This window comes from Squalius cephalus (genome assembly GCF_949319135.1).
Source record: "Squalius cephalus genome assembly, chromosome: 7".
Classification (NCBI taxonomy): domain Eukaryota; kingdom Metazoa; phylum Chordata; class Actinopteri; order Cypriniformes; family Leuciscidae; genus Squalius; species Squalius cephalus.
The window spans coordinates 24,109,991-24,124,768 of NC_137128.1; the positions used below are offsets into that span (position 1 = coordinate 24,109,991).

At 37.9% G+C, this 14,778-nt stretch overlaps 1 protein-coding gene across 1 annotated transcript in view; it reads right to left on the bottom strand.

Moving 5' to 3' along the window:
- The window catches only part of abca4b (ATP-binding cassette, sub-family A (ABC1), member 4b), a 54,293-nt gene that overhangs the window by 25,410 nt on the left and 14,105 nt on the right, over positions 1 to 14,778 (bottom strand). The window contains 7 exon segments of the mRNA XM_079875768.1: positions 1,719 to 1,924; positions 6,145 to 6,302; positions 6,305 to 6,341; positions 6,931 to 7,047; positions 8,744 to 8,883; positions 9,025 to 9,265; positions 11,354 to 11,443. Of these exon segments, the coding sequence (XP_079731894.1) occupies positions 1,719 to 1,924; positions 6,145 to 6,302; positions 6,305 to 6,341; positions 6,931 to 7,047; positions 8,744 to 8,883; positions 9,025 to 9,265; positions 11,354 to 11,443 (989 nt within the window).

Below are 14,778 nucleotides of genomic sequence, written 5' to 3' on the forward strand. Positions count from 1 at the left end.
GTGTGTCTTATGAGGCATCGGCAGACACATAGGAGGCTGGTATGCATGGCTTTATTACGAGCTTTCATCTCCGCCGGTCTCCGTTATAATGTAATTTTCTGCTCTTCCGCCACTTTGCAACAACACAACCTTGTTTCTGCAGGGACTTTCAGTGCGTTTCCTATAACAACGTGTGATGTTTACATGAGAAAGTCACATAAACCACGATAAATCCGATCAGAGCAGTCAGACTGAAAGGGATTTCCAGAAATGCGATTTGAATAACATTTCAAACCACATATGAATGTAAAAGGCTACGTTCAAACTGTCAGTCCATTTTTTGTGCGTATCCGATTGAAATCTGATCAGATTTAAAAAGTGTAAACTGTAATAATAATTTTATATCAGATTACTATTGGATACACAAATAATAGTTTTTCGGACTGACAGTGTGAACGTAGCCAAAATGATTTGCAAAAATAAAATATTTTGGCCGTTCACACTTGCTAAATCTGATCGCATTTCAATCGGATATGCACAAAAATCGGATATAGACTGACAGTCTGAATGTAGCCATAGAGAACAAAAGAAAAAAGGAAGGCAACACATGGAAACAATGTGATAAATTATAAGTCCATGAAAACAAAACATAACCCTGACAGAGCAACTGCTAATATGAAATTTGGTTTATAATACTCAAAGCAACTGTAGGCCTCTAAATGTGCATTTTCAGGTACCTTCAGGGGGTTAGTAAACTACTGTATATGAATATTCCAGGACCTTCGAGTATTAAGAGAGTAGTTTGTCATGTACGTGTAAAGAAATGTCAACCTCCTAGTTTGCTGGTAAGACTTCTCAAGACAGTCAAAGCCAAGACAGTTGGCTTTAATCTCAATTATAATAATGCTGACATTTTGCAATAAAGCCTGTTTTTCCACAAGCCATACCATAACAACATATCCTTAAAATGACTAGGAGAAGTGCCACACACACACACACACAAACACAAAATAAAAAAAAATCACAATTTGTAATTCAATTCACATTGTTTTTTTGTGGTGGCTGCGCTTTGCATTATGACCACAATAATGTAAACACAATGAACCGTGTCATTCTATCCTCTGCTGATGAACACACAGTGTCATTCTATCCTCTGCTGTTTGTCTTCGTTTGTTAAAGAGGGACGTCTACAGTGAGATGTGACCAGACTAACACCTGCAGGCATGTTTTGTGCTTCAGAGAAACTCTCAGTAATGAGTGGTGTCACTTTGCAGTGTGCAGCACACGTGGAGAAAGTGATTGTGCCCGCTCTTTCTCTTTCTGTTTCTCTAACAATAGTGTGTTGAGCAGCAACACCTTACATGAACAATTAAGAGAAGATCTTCCATTCTCTCCTTACACAATAAATGTTATATAAAATCTGAATCAAAACATGCACTCTGAAAGATGAGACATGAACTTTAATCTAATGTTCCTTCAAAGCTCCCTCAAGATTGATTTAGACATTTGCTTGCTTGACTAGGATCTGTCTGAGTAAAGAAGTCCACTAAAGGCTGGAATGGTTTCTTTAAAATTGGCGATTAAGATTAATGTCAAACAGATTCAGTTTCACTATAATTCAGTGGTTTAATGGTCTCTTAATCTGTGTCTCATGAACTACCCAGCCTGACCCTATATAAGGAACAACCCTTATTAGATCAAGTGAACAATCAGGCCATTTCAACATTATGACATCTCACCTGTCTTTGATTTTGTTGGTACGTTCCACTGCATCAATATCCATTCGGATCTTGAACTTGACGTGGTGGGGCACGACTGTGGTCCAGGGGTACATGTCCATGAAAACCAGACCCGCCCAGAACTTATTCTCCCCCAGCAGGTGCAGGGCCTGATGGGTCATCAGATCCTCATCCATGTGACCCACAAACTTATCCAGACTTATACACTGATAAGATATAAAAAGAAGAAGAGTGTAAATATGAGGAAATAGAAAACAATGTGTGTTTGAATGTTGAATCCTATATGTGCTTGTGGTGACATCCATAATTACAGTGGATCATATACTGTATAGATATACAAACGATGCAGGAAAAGTTGCATGTGCTATTCGTACTTTTTATTCATTGCTCGAGAAGAAGCAATATTGCACGAGCAAGTGTTGTTGTCCCACTGTTGTTACGAATATTCAGACAAACAACACACTGCAAATGTGATTTTTTTTATACAACAGGCCATTCAATAAAAAATAAATTAGTTATCAATTTTTTACATTTTAGACACAATATTGCCAGTTACTTTGTCTATTTTTGCTCTGCCATTGAAAATAGTTCCAAACGAAGCAACAACAGAGCCGTTCTGCATCTTCGTGCTTCACTAATGGAATGAATCAGTGTTTTTAAACAAATGAATGGTTGCATCCGAAATCGCATACTTCCCTACTAGGGCTGAACGATATTCTGTTTTAACATCGACATCGCGATGTGCGAATGAGCGATAGTCACATCGCCGGAACATGCGATGTGAAGGGTAACGTTAGTAGTACCCATAAGAGAACGGTAGCACACAGTAAACACGAGTTTGTTGTATGGCTTTTTGCTGGGGTGACATACGCGTTCTGCGTGCCTGCACAGTGATTGGTTCGCTGTGCCGCAGCTCACCGCGCTCACAGCCAACATTCAAAAATGCGCGACGAAGAGGATCCGCTGCAAAAAAAAGTCAAAATCAGCTATTTGGGACTAGCCTATTTCGTCTACAAAAAGGAGGATGTTGACCAAAAAGAGGTAGGCTACTTTGCTGGAGTGTTATAAAGTTGTGGATGGTTGTCTTTTTTAAACATTCGTTTATTTTTCGTGTTCGCATTTATGAGGAAAAAACAATGTTACGTGATATTACGGACGCGACCGTTATGAAAGCGACACTAAAAGACTGCTTTAAAACTTTCACAGAGACCTCAAACAGAAAGCACAAAGCCTTTCTTTAAAACGAATTTCGTTTTGTATTAATTGTATCTTAATTTTAATCAGTATTTCATTATCCAATTTCCTGGATTTAATAATGATTAATAATAATTAAATATAGCAGCCAGCGCCTGAACCCGAGATTAAGCTATGATCCATGAACCGAAACTCAGCGTAAAAGGTAGCCTACTCGCCTCACACACCTAAAAAAAAAAAAAAAAAGAAAGAAAGAAATATCTATTATCTACAGAAATCTCTACTTTTAAACAGAACCATTAAAAAAAATATAGCTATATTTAATCTGTATGAAAAGTGCATTTCTCCCGATCACTGCTGCGAAGATCGCGAGTCAGTATATTGTCAACTTCATCTTTACAGAAAACACTTGTTTATTAATAAACAATTAAAATGTCTCATTGTAATATTTTACATATTATTAATCATTACTTTTGCTGGGTCTAGGTGCCGTTTACATGAACACGTCACTGAATCAGCACAGAAAACATAATTTTTCAGGTCCTAGAACCCGAAGAACGTTAGGTCCTGCGTAGAACGTTCACCGAATTCTGAGAGAAATATGTTTCTGGAATAAAATATTAAGTGGCCTTTTTGTTACTTGTAATGAAGCTTGCTTATTAGTGAAATTATTAATAACATGGAATGGTAATTATTGACTTTAGCCTGGATTGATGGCTCGCAATATCGCGATATATATCGTTGGGAAAAAAATATCGCAATGTAATTTTTTTTCCAATATCGTGCAGCCCTATTCCCTACTATACAGTATGCGACAAAAGAAGTACGTCTGAATTCACAGTATTCATAAAAGAGTAGGCAAAAAGTACCCAGACGACCTACTACTTCTGGCGAGATTCTGAAGTGTGCATAAGATGGACACTTTACTATCCCATGAGGCCACGGGAGAGGATTTGTTGATGACAGTGAAGCAACGTAACTGGCGCAAGTCACGTGACAATGACTACATGGTGAATGTAGTACGTCCAGATTGCATTCAAACCGCACACATTCATACTATATAGAATGTACTATTTTAGCAGTTCTGAAGTAATTACTTATTACTCATTCAAAATAAGTACCTACTCAAGAGAATATGCGATTTCAGACGCAGCCATTCTGCTGAGTAAATGATTGTTTTTGAACAAATGGGCTTGCCACTTGCCCCACCTACTGCCGTAACAATGTAACTGCAGAAAGAGTCTCTCTAAGATCCCATCACATCTAGAGTACGCAAACACAGACAAGCGGCCAATAAGAAAATCGAGGACTGGAACTAATAATGTTGTGTAATAATGTGTGAGTGTGTGTTTGTGTGTGTGTGTCACGCTTTCAAGAGCCGAAGCCGTTCTCCACATAGCAGGCCTCTCGTTCTCAAAGCGCTCCAGTGACATGGGAAAATCACAGAGTCTGTGTTGGCTCCTCACTGGAGGACTGCTGTACAATAGCTGAGTGAACGGCTCGCTCTCACATCACATGCCATCGCACTAGAGCCGAGAGGCCTCCTATTTCATGTGCACCATATCTAATGGAGTCATTCATGGTAATGTACAATGCCACCAGAGGTCCCGAACAAACAAGTGAATGGAAAGGTTCAATGGGACCCCCCGCAGGACTCACATGTTCTAAACACATTTCAATTCAAAAACACAACATTCACATTCAGAAGCACTCAGCTTGAGATCACACCCCTGAAAAACCACAAACAAACCAAAAATAGAGAGAATTTCTTTCAGTGCCAAATTATGCTCTTCAAGGTAACATTTGAGCAGGACTGAACGATGACAGCTATAGCTAATGGGCTAAACAAGCAAGGTTTGTTTGTAAAGCACGATGGCTCGCCGCTCGAGCAGAGACAAAGGGAGGCTGGGTCACTCTATGATAGCTTTCTCCCACCATCGCCGTCCCAATCTAATCAATTTGCGGGGAAGAGGCCTCCAGCTTACGGGGCCGGTTGTGGCTGGGGAGGTGAGGTAACAGAGTGATTTGCCCCTCTTGTTTCTCAATGAAGCCCCCTGTCCACAAAAACAACACGGCGCTGGCAAAGGCTGGCTCTCCCTCCCACTCTCCACTTAATCACAGCCGCACAATAGAGGGGCCTGCATGCTGTTGACAGCTTGCTTGTTCTTTTCCCTTTCACCCATCTGGCCACGGTGGGCTCTATATAGCTGTGCTAAGTGGTCTTTCTTGTGGTGATGTGCTGAGAGCAATCAGCACTCCGCAGAACGAGAGCTAAAGAGCCTCATTCTGTGAAGTGAGGAACGGCAAGGATGGTTTGAGGAAATGCTTTACATGCTCTACATCGAGAGAACTTTTCATCTCTTCTAGAAAGAGCTGAATTGCATCCTCAAGGTCAAAGGATGCAAATTCAGTTTGACTATTCATGGAAGATATTTGCCAATATTAACATTACAGTGCTAAATAATATTCCTTTTGGCTTTCACCGGACACTCCGCCTATGATTGTTTCATATTTATATTATATCAAATATCTTTACAATATCTTTACAGTGGTAAATAATATTCCTTTCACACCTGTGGATGTGTCTGAAAGCTGAAAGATGCTGAAATTGGATCCTTAATTTATCCTTAAAGGGTTATTTCACCCAAAAATGAAAATTCTGTCATAATTTACTCAGCCTCATTTCATTCCGAACCTGTAAGACCCACTTCCAGGTTTTACGTCAGAATACCAGCTCATTATTGGTCAACTCTGTTCACATGAGCAGCACGACACATGGCATGCGTGTGATGCTGATGCAGGAGCTGGCCAATAATGAGGCGGGCGTTCTTTCATAGAACCGGGAAGCGCTGCACTGTGTTTACTACGTGAAAAGCGTAGCAGACTGACATGGAGGAGAAGAGATTGTTGAATATAGTCGTTATTTTTGGGTTGTTTTTTTGCGCACAAAAGTATTCTCGATTTCTCGTCGCTTCATAACCTTATGGTTGAACCGCTGTAGTCACATGAACTATTTTGACGATGTCTTTACTACCTTTCTGGGCCTTGAAAGTGGTAGTGGCGTTGCTGTTCATAGAGAGGTCAGACAGCTCTCAGATTTCATCAAAAATATCTTAATTTGTGTTCCGAAGATGAACAAGGTCTTACGGGTTTGGAACGACATGAGGGTGAGAAATTAAAGAAAGAAATTTCATTTTTTGGGTGAACTAATCCTATTCTGAATTGATCTCACCTCACTGTACTGGTTGAGCATCCGAATAGCCTGATCAGCCAGACTGAAGACATTTCTCCAGTCAAAGTTTGTCATGTTCATATATCGATCCTCTGCTGGACCATTGTGCAGGAAGTTAAGGATGTCTTTGGTAGAGAACTCTGTTTCTTTAGACGCCTGTCCAAAAAGTCCATCACTGTGGGATTTCTAAGCGTGTCCTACAGTGGGGAGGAAAGAGAGAGAAAGTTGGAAATAGAAATGAAGGACAGTAACACACACTGCAAAAAAGTATCTTATGCTCACCAAGAATCAATGTATGTGATCAAAAATACAGTGAAAACAGTGTTATTAAAAAAAAAAATAGCTGATTTATCATTATCAATGTTGAAAACAGTTTTTTTTTTGTTTTTTTTTTGAGGAAGCAATGATCCATTTCTTCAGGTTTCTTTGATGAAAAGAATGTTATAATTATAATTATATTTACTGTAACTTTCGATCAATTTAATGCATTTCTGAAAGGTATTATTCTTTTTTTAAAAATCTTACTGACCCCAAAACTTTTAAACAGCAGTTTATACAAATACTCTCAGACAATATTTGAGAATGGATTTACTTATACATTAGATACCATATGATACAGAGAGATGATACAAATTAAAACTTAATCCCATGAGAGATCATACATAGACTAAAGGAGGGCAGAGGATTAGATATTCGAACGTTTGTTGGCATGTGAAGAGAGGTGTGTGTATGTGTGTGCATGTACTGTATGTGTGGGTATGAGATGAAAAGAAATAGATATGTTACCCGTATCATGTTCATTTGAACGCTGTTCTGAAAGAACTCCCATAGCTGTGGTCCCACCTCTTCCCAGACCTTACCCATTTTCTGCAACCTCTCTAGCTCCTCAAAAGTAGTGTTGGCCTGGAGAACACACACACAATCATGAATCCATATGCATTGTCAGTGTCATACTGTATGTCTACATGGCAACTTAGGGATACACAATAACAAAATAATTGACTCGGAAATGTTCCAGCTCATTGAAACAAAAACAACCTTCCAGATGGAAACAGCAGCTCATATGCTGCTGTTATTAAAGAAAAAGAGAGATAAACCAAATACTGAGACATTCTCAAATTCATGTTCAGGTTTTTTTTTTTTTTTTTTTTTAGATTTTGATGAATCCTTTTGAACATTCTGAAGCAATTTTGCAACTACATGTCTACTTCTCATGTCTTCTTCTCATAGTAGAGTATTAGTAGACTGTCTGCTTAATATCTGCTAACTCTTTATTGTGATGGTCCTCGAATAGACATTCTGCTAACTGTAAGTAACTTTGCAAGTACATGTCAACTTATTCTAACCCTATCAGTCTACTAATACTCTACTAATACTCTAATGAGAGTTAGTAGACATGTAGGTGCAATGTTATTTATAGTCACAGAGTTAAAGCTACCATCGAAATAAAGTGAAACCACGATTTTTTGTCTGTACTGTATTCCATTCGAAAGTTTGGGGTCAGTAAGATTTTTTTCTTCTTCTTTTTAGAAACTACTACTTTTATTTAGCAAGGATGCATTCAATTATTCAAAAGGCAAAAGTAAAGACTTTTATAATGTTACAAAACATTTATATCTCATTAGCCTGGCAAGCCAGACCTACATCAAGATGTTAGGTCTGGCAACTCACCATAGACACGGCTCAATCCGAGGGGCGGGATAAACGGCTGTCTTTCAAATTCCCTCTGCACGCAATAGGACAGCGCTACAACCAACCAGAGCGTTTTCCCAACAGCGGAGATTGATAGATTCAACTTTTGCCATATCTGGCCGGCAAAACTACGAACACATCTTCCTTTTTTTAAGAATGACTTAAGTGCCGTTCTTTGCTCTTTTCTCAAAGAAAAACTTAACTCCAAGTCCTCCAGAGTCGCGGCCAAAGCCGATTCGAAAGACTGTTCGCCAGCAGCAGCCGCCATTCTTTGTTTTCAAGTAGCAGCAACCGTCCCAACTCTGTCGTCATTATGTTAAGCCCGCCCCGCCTACTCTATACGCGATGTGATTGGCCTGACCCAATTTAGGTTTTTGCAGCTCGAAAGTCAATGGAGAGTTGCTAGACTACCCTGGCTGCAAAATACATTTTGCTGCCGCTAGGGTGCGTCTAGATTTCTAGGCTAATATCTCATATAAATGCTCTTAAACTCTATAAAAATGTGTCACTGTTTCCACAAAAATATTAAGCAACTGTTTTTAATATCGATAATAATAAGAAATGTTTCTTAAACATCAAATCAGCATACTATAATGGCTTCTGAAGGATCGTGTGACAATAAAGACTGGAGTAATGATGCTAAAAGCTTTCATGCAATTTATATGCATGAATAAATTGCATTTTAAAATATATAAAAAAAAACAAAAAAACAGTTATTTTAAATTGTAATAATATTTCACAATATTACTGTTTCTACTGTATTTTTTATCAAATAAATGCAGCTGCATAAGCATAAGACACTTATTTCAGAGAAAATCTTACCAATCAGCCCAAAATATTTTTGAATGGTAGAATTTGATTTGGTTGATTATGCATGTGTGCGAGTGGGTGGATTTTAAAATCTTACACTCTTTATTATCTTTCTGACAGCCGGGGAATCTGGGGTGTACAGGATCTTCCCCATCACCAGAGGCTTCACTGTATTCCACACGATTTTAGTAATAGGGTTCGACTCCAGGTTCTGTATCAATGCATTACAGAATGGAGCTGTGGGCCACAGAGAGAGTAAATGAGCAACAGAACAAGAAAAGAAAGAGAAAGTGAAGAATAGAAAGTAAAAGAAAGAGAAAGTAAAAGCGATAAAAAAAAGAAGAAACAAACTGAAACAGACAGATTAACAGCTCTCACTTGCTGTCTTGTCATAGATGTAGCTCTCATGTCCTCTTGAGTTGTTGATGCCTAGGAAAGCCTTGTAGTTGTTGTCCTCGTACCAGTTAAAGGAGAAGACCCGGGTGCCCTCCCCCTCAGGGTATCCACAGAACAGATCTGACACAGTGGATATCAGCTGACTGAAGGAAGAGGGACCCCCAGGCTGGAAGATGGAGTACACGACCCGCATCAAGTCTTGGGAGCTGGGCCTCTCTGCAAGCTGTGAGAAAAAGGACATTTTAGTAAATGTAAACGTTTTAAAAATCAAAACTATAACAACACAGTATATACAGATTAATTTATGTATATGGGGTGTTAAATGCAACAGGGCAGGAGAGATGGAGGAAGGCAAGATTTTCAGCCCAAAAACATCTTGAATGATAATTTTTTGATGCGTTAATGACCTTTTTGAGCTTGAATTACCAGCTATTTTAATTGTATAGGAAAGAGCAACTTGGACATTCTGCTAAACATCTATTTTTATGATCCACAAAAAAAAAAAAACCTGCGCTTTGTTAACTATGTCTTTAAGGGTATAAGTCATTATGGCTGTAAGCACCACTCTTACTTGAGAATAACTATAAAATTGGATGTATTCCTTAAAACATTCACTACCAGTAAAAAAAAGTCGCAGTTTCCACATAAACATTAAGCAGAACAACTGAATAACTGATTTCAACATTAATAATAATAAGAAATGTTTATTGAGCAGCAAATCATCATATTAGAATGATTTCTCAAGGATCATGTGACACTGAAGACTGGAGTAATGATGCTGAAAATTCAGCTTTACCATCATAGGAACAAATTACATTTAAAATTTATTAAAACAGAAAACAGTTATGTTAAATTATAATATATCACAATATTTCACACTATTTTTACTGTATCTTTAATCAAATAAATTTAGCCTTAATGAGAATTATGAGATAATGAGAGACTTCCTTCAAAGCATTAAAAAATCTTACCGACCCCAAACCTATGAACCTTAGAGTCCCTTTTTATTCTTTATTATTTTAGGCAAATAGTACAGTTACCAAATGGAAGTTTAAGAATTTGATGAAGTAAATGAAAAAAAAAAAAGGCAAGAGATGTGCCCTAGACGGTCGCTTACAGTAAGTTGCCTAATTGGTTGACCGACCTTGTCTAAACCTCTCCATCCAGGTCAACATCTCTTATCTGCCAGAACTATTCTCAATACACGTGGCAACCTAAAGACGCATCTCCTTGAAGAGGAAATCCCTAAATAACCCTTCATGTACAGTTGTGGCTGAATTTGGCATCCTGGAGGTAAACATAAGGTGAGAACCAGGTTTGGAATTGATCCGATTTGAATTCTGCCATGCATGATCAATCTAATCCAGCTGGTAAACTTTGTATAGAAATAATCAACACACAAAAAAAGTGTTTTTTGTCCATACAATGTCCAATGCTGTTTTGAACCCCAGTGACAAAAGAGAAAAGAAAAAAAGATTAAGCTTGCTTCAGAATACCTTGTATTCTGTGTATTAATGTGTATTAAAGAAAACAATTTCTATTTCTACAACAATATAAAAGACATCATGTAATCTGATGTTATCTCTGATGTTAAGGGAAATGCATCAGGGAGAATTCCTGTGGGGGGCAAATATCCTCACAGCTGTTATGCTCATATTCATCTCCAGACTGCACCACAAAGCCTAGCAAACACTGCTCTGTGTCAAAATACGAGTGAACGTGAGATCCAGCACTTTTCCATGGGTCGTGAACTCTAGTTCACATTATGATAGCCAAAGTAAGACAAACCAGGTCAAGATAAGTGTAAGTGAAAACATGAAGATTTCCATAGAGGCTTTCAGTATGAGTAATGAGTCATTGCTCAACCTCGACTAAACTAACACTTTTACTCCCTACTTCCCATTCATACATTCAGACCCACTCAGCGCAGATGGATTTAGAGATGGGTGATAGCAATAGTTGGCCAGGCTTTCTGTCACCCAAGCAAAAGGGAAAGAAATGTACTCCACCTTCAGGATGTGACCTCAGTGGAATGTCCTTTCGACATAATAATAAAACAGGAGTGATGACACACATGCATGTACACACATGAACTGGTCATATAAACGCGTTCTGCCCTCTTCACGAGATTGTGGTGATTTAACCGTACAGTTGAGGTTCTGATGCGATAGACAAAAACGATCCGCACACACGCTCCTGACCTCTTTCTTGGAGCTTTCTGAAGAGCTGAAGGGAAGTGAGGCGCTTCCTGGATGCTAAAATAAGGGTCTTGAAAGGGGGAGAGGAACTGAGCTTTCTCAAGCAGTCTTACCTCCTGAAGCTTGTCAGACACTGCTGAAAGCACTCGACCCCAGAACCGCAGGTCCATCCCAGTCGTGTGATTATCCAGGACCATGGGCAACTAAACACAGAGAGAAGGAAAGAGACGTTTGAGTTTATATGAAACCAAGTAAAAAAGAAATTAGGTTACAAATCAGTATATAATTACTTTGAGTACACAATTCTAAACATGTTATTCAATAGCTTTTTGTCATTTTAATACTTTTTTAAAAGTACAAATTAAAATACATTACATATCACCATTTAAAGGTGCATTGTGTAATATTTAGGAGGATCTGTTGACAGAAATGCAATATCATATACATAACTATGTTTTCAGTGGTGTTTAAAGACCTTACATAATGAACTGTTATGTTTTTATTACCTTAGAACGAGCCGTTTCTACATACACCACGGGTCCCCTTACTTTGAAATAGCCATTTTGCGCCGACATGTTTCTACAGTAGCCCTAAATGGACAAACTACTACAGAGCGCGTTTCGTCACTATGTTGTTCTTCATACAAAGAAGCTAGCTAAAGTCAGCGAATAAAACACTAGCCGCGTTTCCATTACCCTTCAAATTGCGCAAATTGAAATTGCGAATTAAAAATACGCTCAATGGAAACACGTCAATTTCGCAAAAACTCCCGTTTATCGCAAAAAAGTTTTTACGCTCTCATGAGGTGGTTTTTCAGGCAATTCGAAAAAGGAATATTTCGCAAAACTGCAATGGAAACAGTTTTTGCGCATTTACAGTCACCTGACTTAGAAGACGCGGTGTGTTTGAGGTCTATGTATAGCTACGCAAATAGGCCTAATAATTATTTTATATTGTTTTATTTTAACATTTAATAGGCTATATTTAGAAGACGCTTTTATGCAAAAAAAGAACAAAGCTGAGTGTGGAGCGCGCACTGCATGGCACGGAGGCGGGGGCGCGAACACTTGCATTTTCCTATCAACAGTGGAAACAACTTAAAAATACTCTATCATTTCTGGTCATACAGAAAATAATAATACATTATTCTCAACTACTTTTATTTGTGTAAACTCACAATAACAAAATAAAACGTTGTGCTTTTGTAAAGTAAAAGAAAACAATCAGACGCACTTTCATGATCTCCGTAAACTGGAGCGCGAGAACTGAAACAAAATATAGGCTAAAGCTTGAAATGTTCACTTTAAAACGAACAAATTCGAATCGAAAGCTAATACCTTCTGATTTTGTAATGCATTTCAAGTGCATTTCTCTCTAAAAGCGCATCTGCTTAACAGCGGAGCGGAGATGGAGATGGATGGAGATGTGATTTTAGCCAAAACAATAGTTTATTAATAATATTAATGGCTCTTCTCATTCAGCACTGCGGGAAAACATCAATTCCAGGTTCTAATTTGGTCTTAGAAAACCAGTAAAATCGAGATGTTTTCCATATTAATTTGTGACTATTTTAAATGTTAAGGGGCAAAAAGTCATAAACAAAAATCTGAAAATTCGTCGATATTTACTTTTTTTGCGCAGCAGTTGGTGTAGCCAGTTCAAATTAAAATTTTGGTGTTCAACTTTGCGTTTTAAAAAGACAACAACCGTTCATTTTCGTTTTTCAATTACGGGTTAAAAAAGGAAAAACGAATGGACACAAAATAGCCTACATGGATCGTTTGGACAGAATACGAGACAGAGTTCTTTATTAAATTCATTAAAAAAACAAATAATTAGACTATAGGAATACTGGATTCTAAATCTCAAAGAAATGCCACAATCAAAACCTCGGAGCAGAAATGAGGGCGAAACACCCAGAAACTCCATGTGTCGTTCGCATTATAAGGGTCTTTCCCTGCCATTAATGCTTGGATAACACGCCACGTGTTAATAATAATGTTCCATTAATAATAATAATGTCTAATGCGGTGGCTGTGATATTATATAAACCAACGTCAGTTGCCGTGACTTATCGCGAGAGAAAAAATTACGTTTTAGTCGCATAACATCGGTTAATGGAAACGCCGTCATTTCGCAATCGTTTTTTATCGATATTTAGATAATAGCGCAAAACATTTGCGCAAATCTGTAATGGAAACGCGGCTACTGACACGATGATGAACAAGTAATAATAATGTTCGCAATAACATATCGTTTTAATGAATAATTAAGTAAACATCGTTTCTTTAATTTATCTTTATAAAGAAACCTCATTGCTTAACTGGCCACTCTCTGACGTCTCAGACGACGACATCTTTTCCTGTCGGCCACCGTAACTTCTGGTGGTTGCAATTCGTAACCTCACCACTAGATGCCTTTAAAAATCACACACTGCACCTTTAAAGGATTTTAAAATGTTTTTAAAAGTCTCTTATGCTCACCAAGGCAGCATTTTCTTTCTTTTTTTAATCACATGATCCATCATAAATCCTTCTAATACACTGATTTGGAACTCAAGAAACATTTATTACTATTATCAATGTTGAAAATAGTTGTGCTGCTTAATATTTTTGTGGAAACCGTGATACACTGATACAACCATGATTTATTAATGAACTTTTGAACAGTAGTGTATGTAAATATATTTTTCATATAATACATTTTTATTTAAATAGATGCCAAACATTTTTAAGATTTTACATTTTACGTCTATATATATATTATGTAGATAGTAGCCTACCTGTCACCTGTCCTGTTTATGTAACCCTTTAAAAATCAGCAAAAGGGTTATATAAATCCAATTTATTATGAAACAAAATGCAAAAAAATTTTATGTACATAGTTTAGTCTTATTCAGTGTCTTCTTGGTGCTACTTGTGTCTTGTATTCATTAATGGGAGCATCTCTTGTCACTGTCCAGCAATAATCTGCAAGCATCTATGGGCTCCATTTGCTCAATTTGAAGTTTTCTGCATTGTTCACACAAGTGCATTGCATCTCTGTTCACTTTGGCTAAACAGAAATGTGTCCCTTTGCAAAATCAAACACTGACAAAAAAGAGAGCACAGCCCCACAGAGTTTAGCGTTCAGCCTTAATTAAACGCACCTGATCCAGCTCATCAAGTCCTTCAGGCTTATTTGAAAACTACAGGTACTGTATGAGTTGGAGCAGGGTTTGGAATTAAACCCCCAGGAACTGAGTTTTGCACCCCCTGCTGTAAGATTTCTAGAGCTGATATAGGGCAATTTGCTCAGCAGAGTGATCATGGTGATTGCATCACCCATGACTTAACATGATGCAATTCATATCATGTATGACGGAATACCAGCTTCAGATTTTATCATTCATTGTTTTGCCTAAAAAGCAAGAACAGTCATAGATATATTCATAGATCCAGTCAAAGATGTATTTTAGTGATTTCCGGTGATCCATTCCCTTTATAACTCACTTTTCCTCTGCCATTCCCAAGTCAAGGCTCGTATACTGACCCAATAG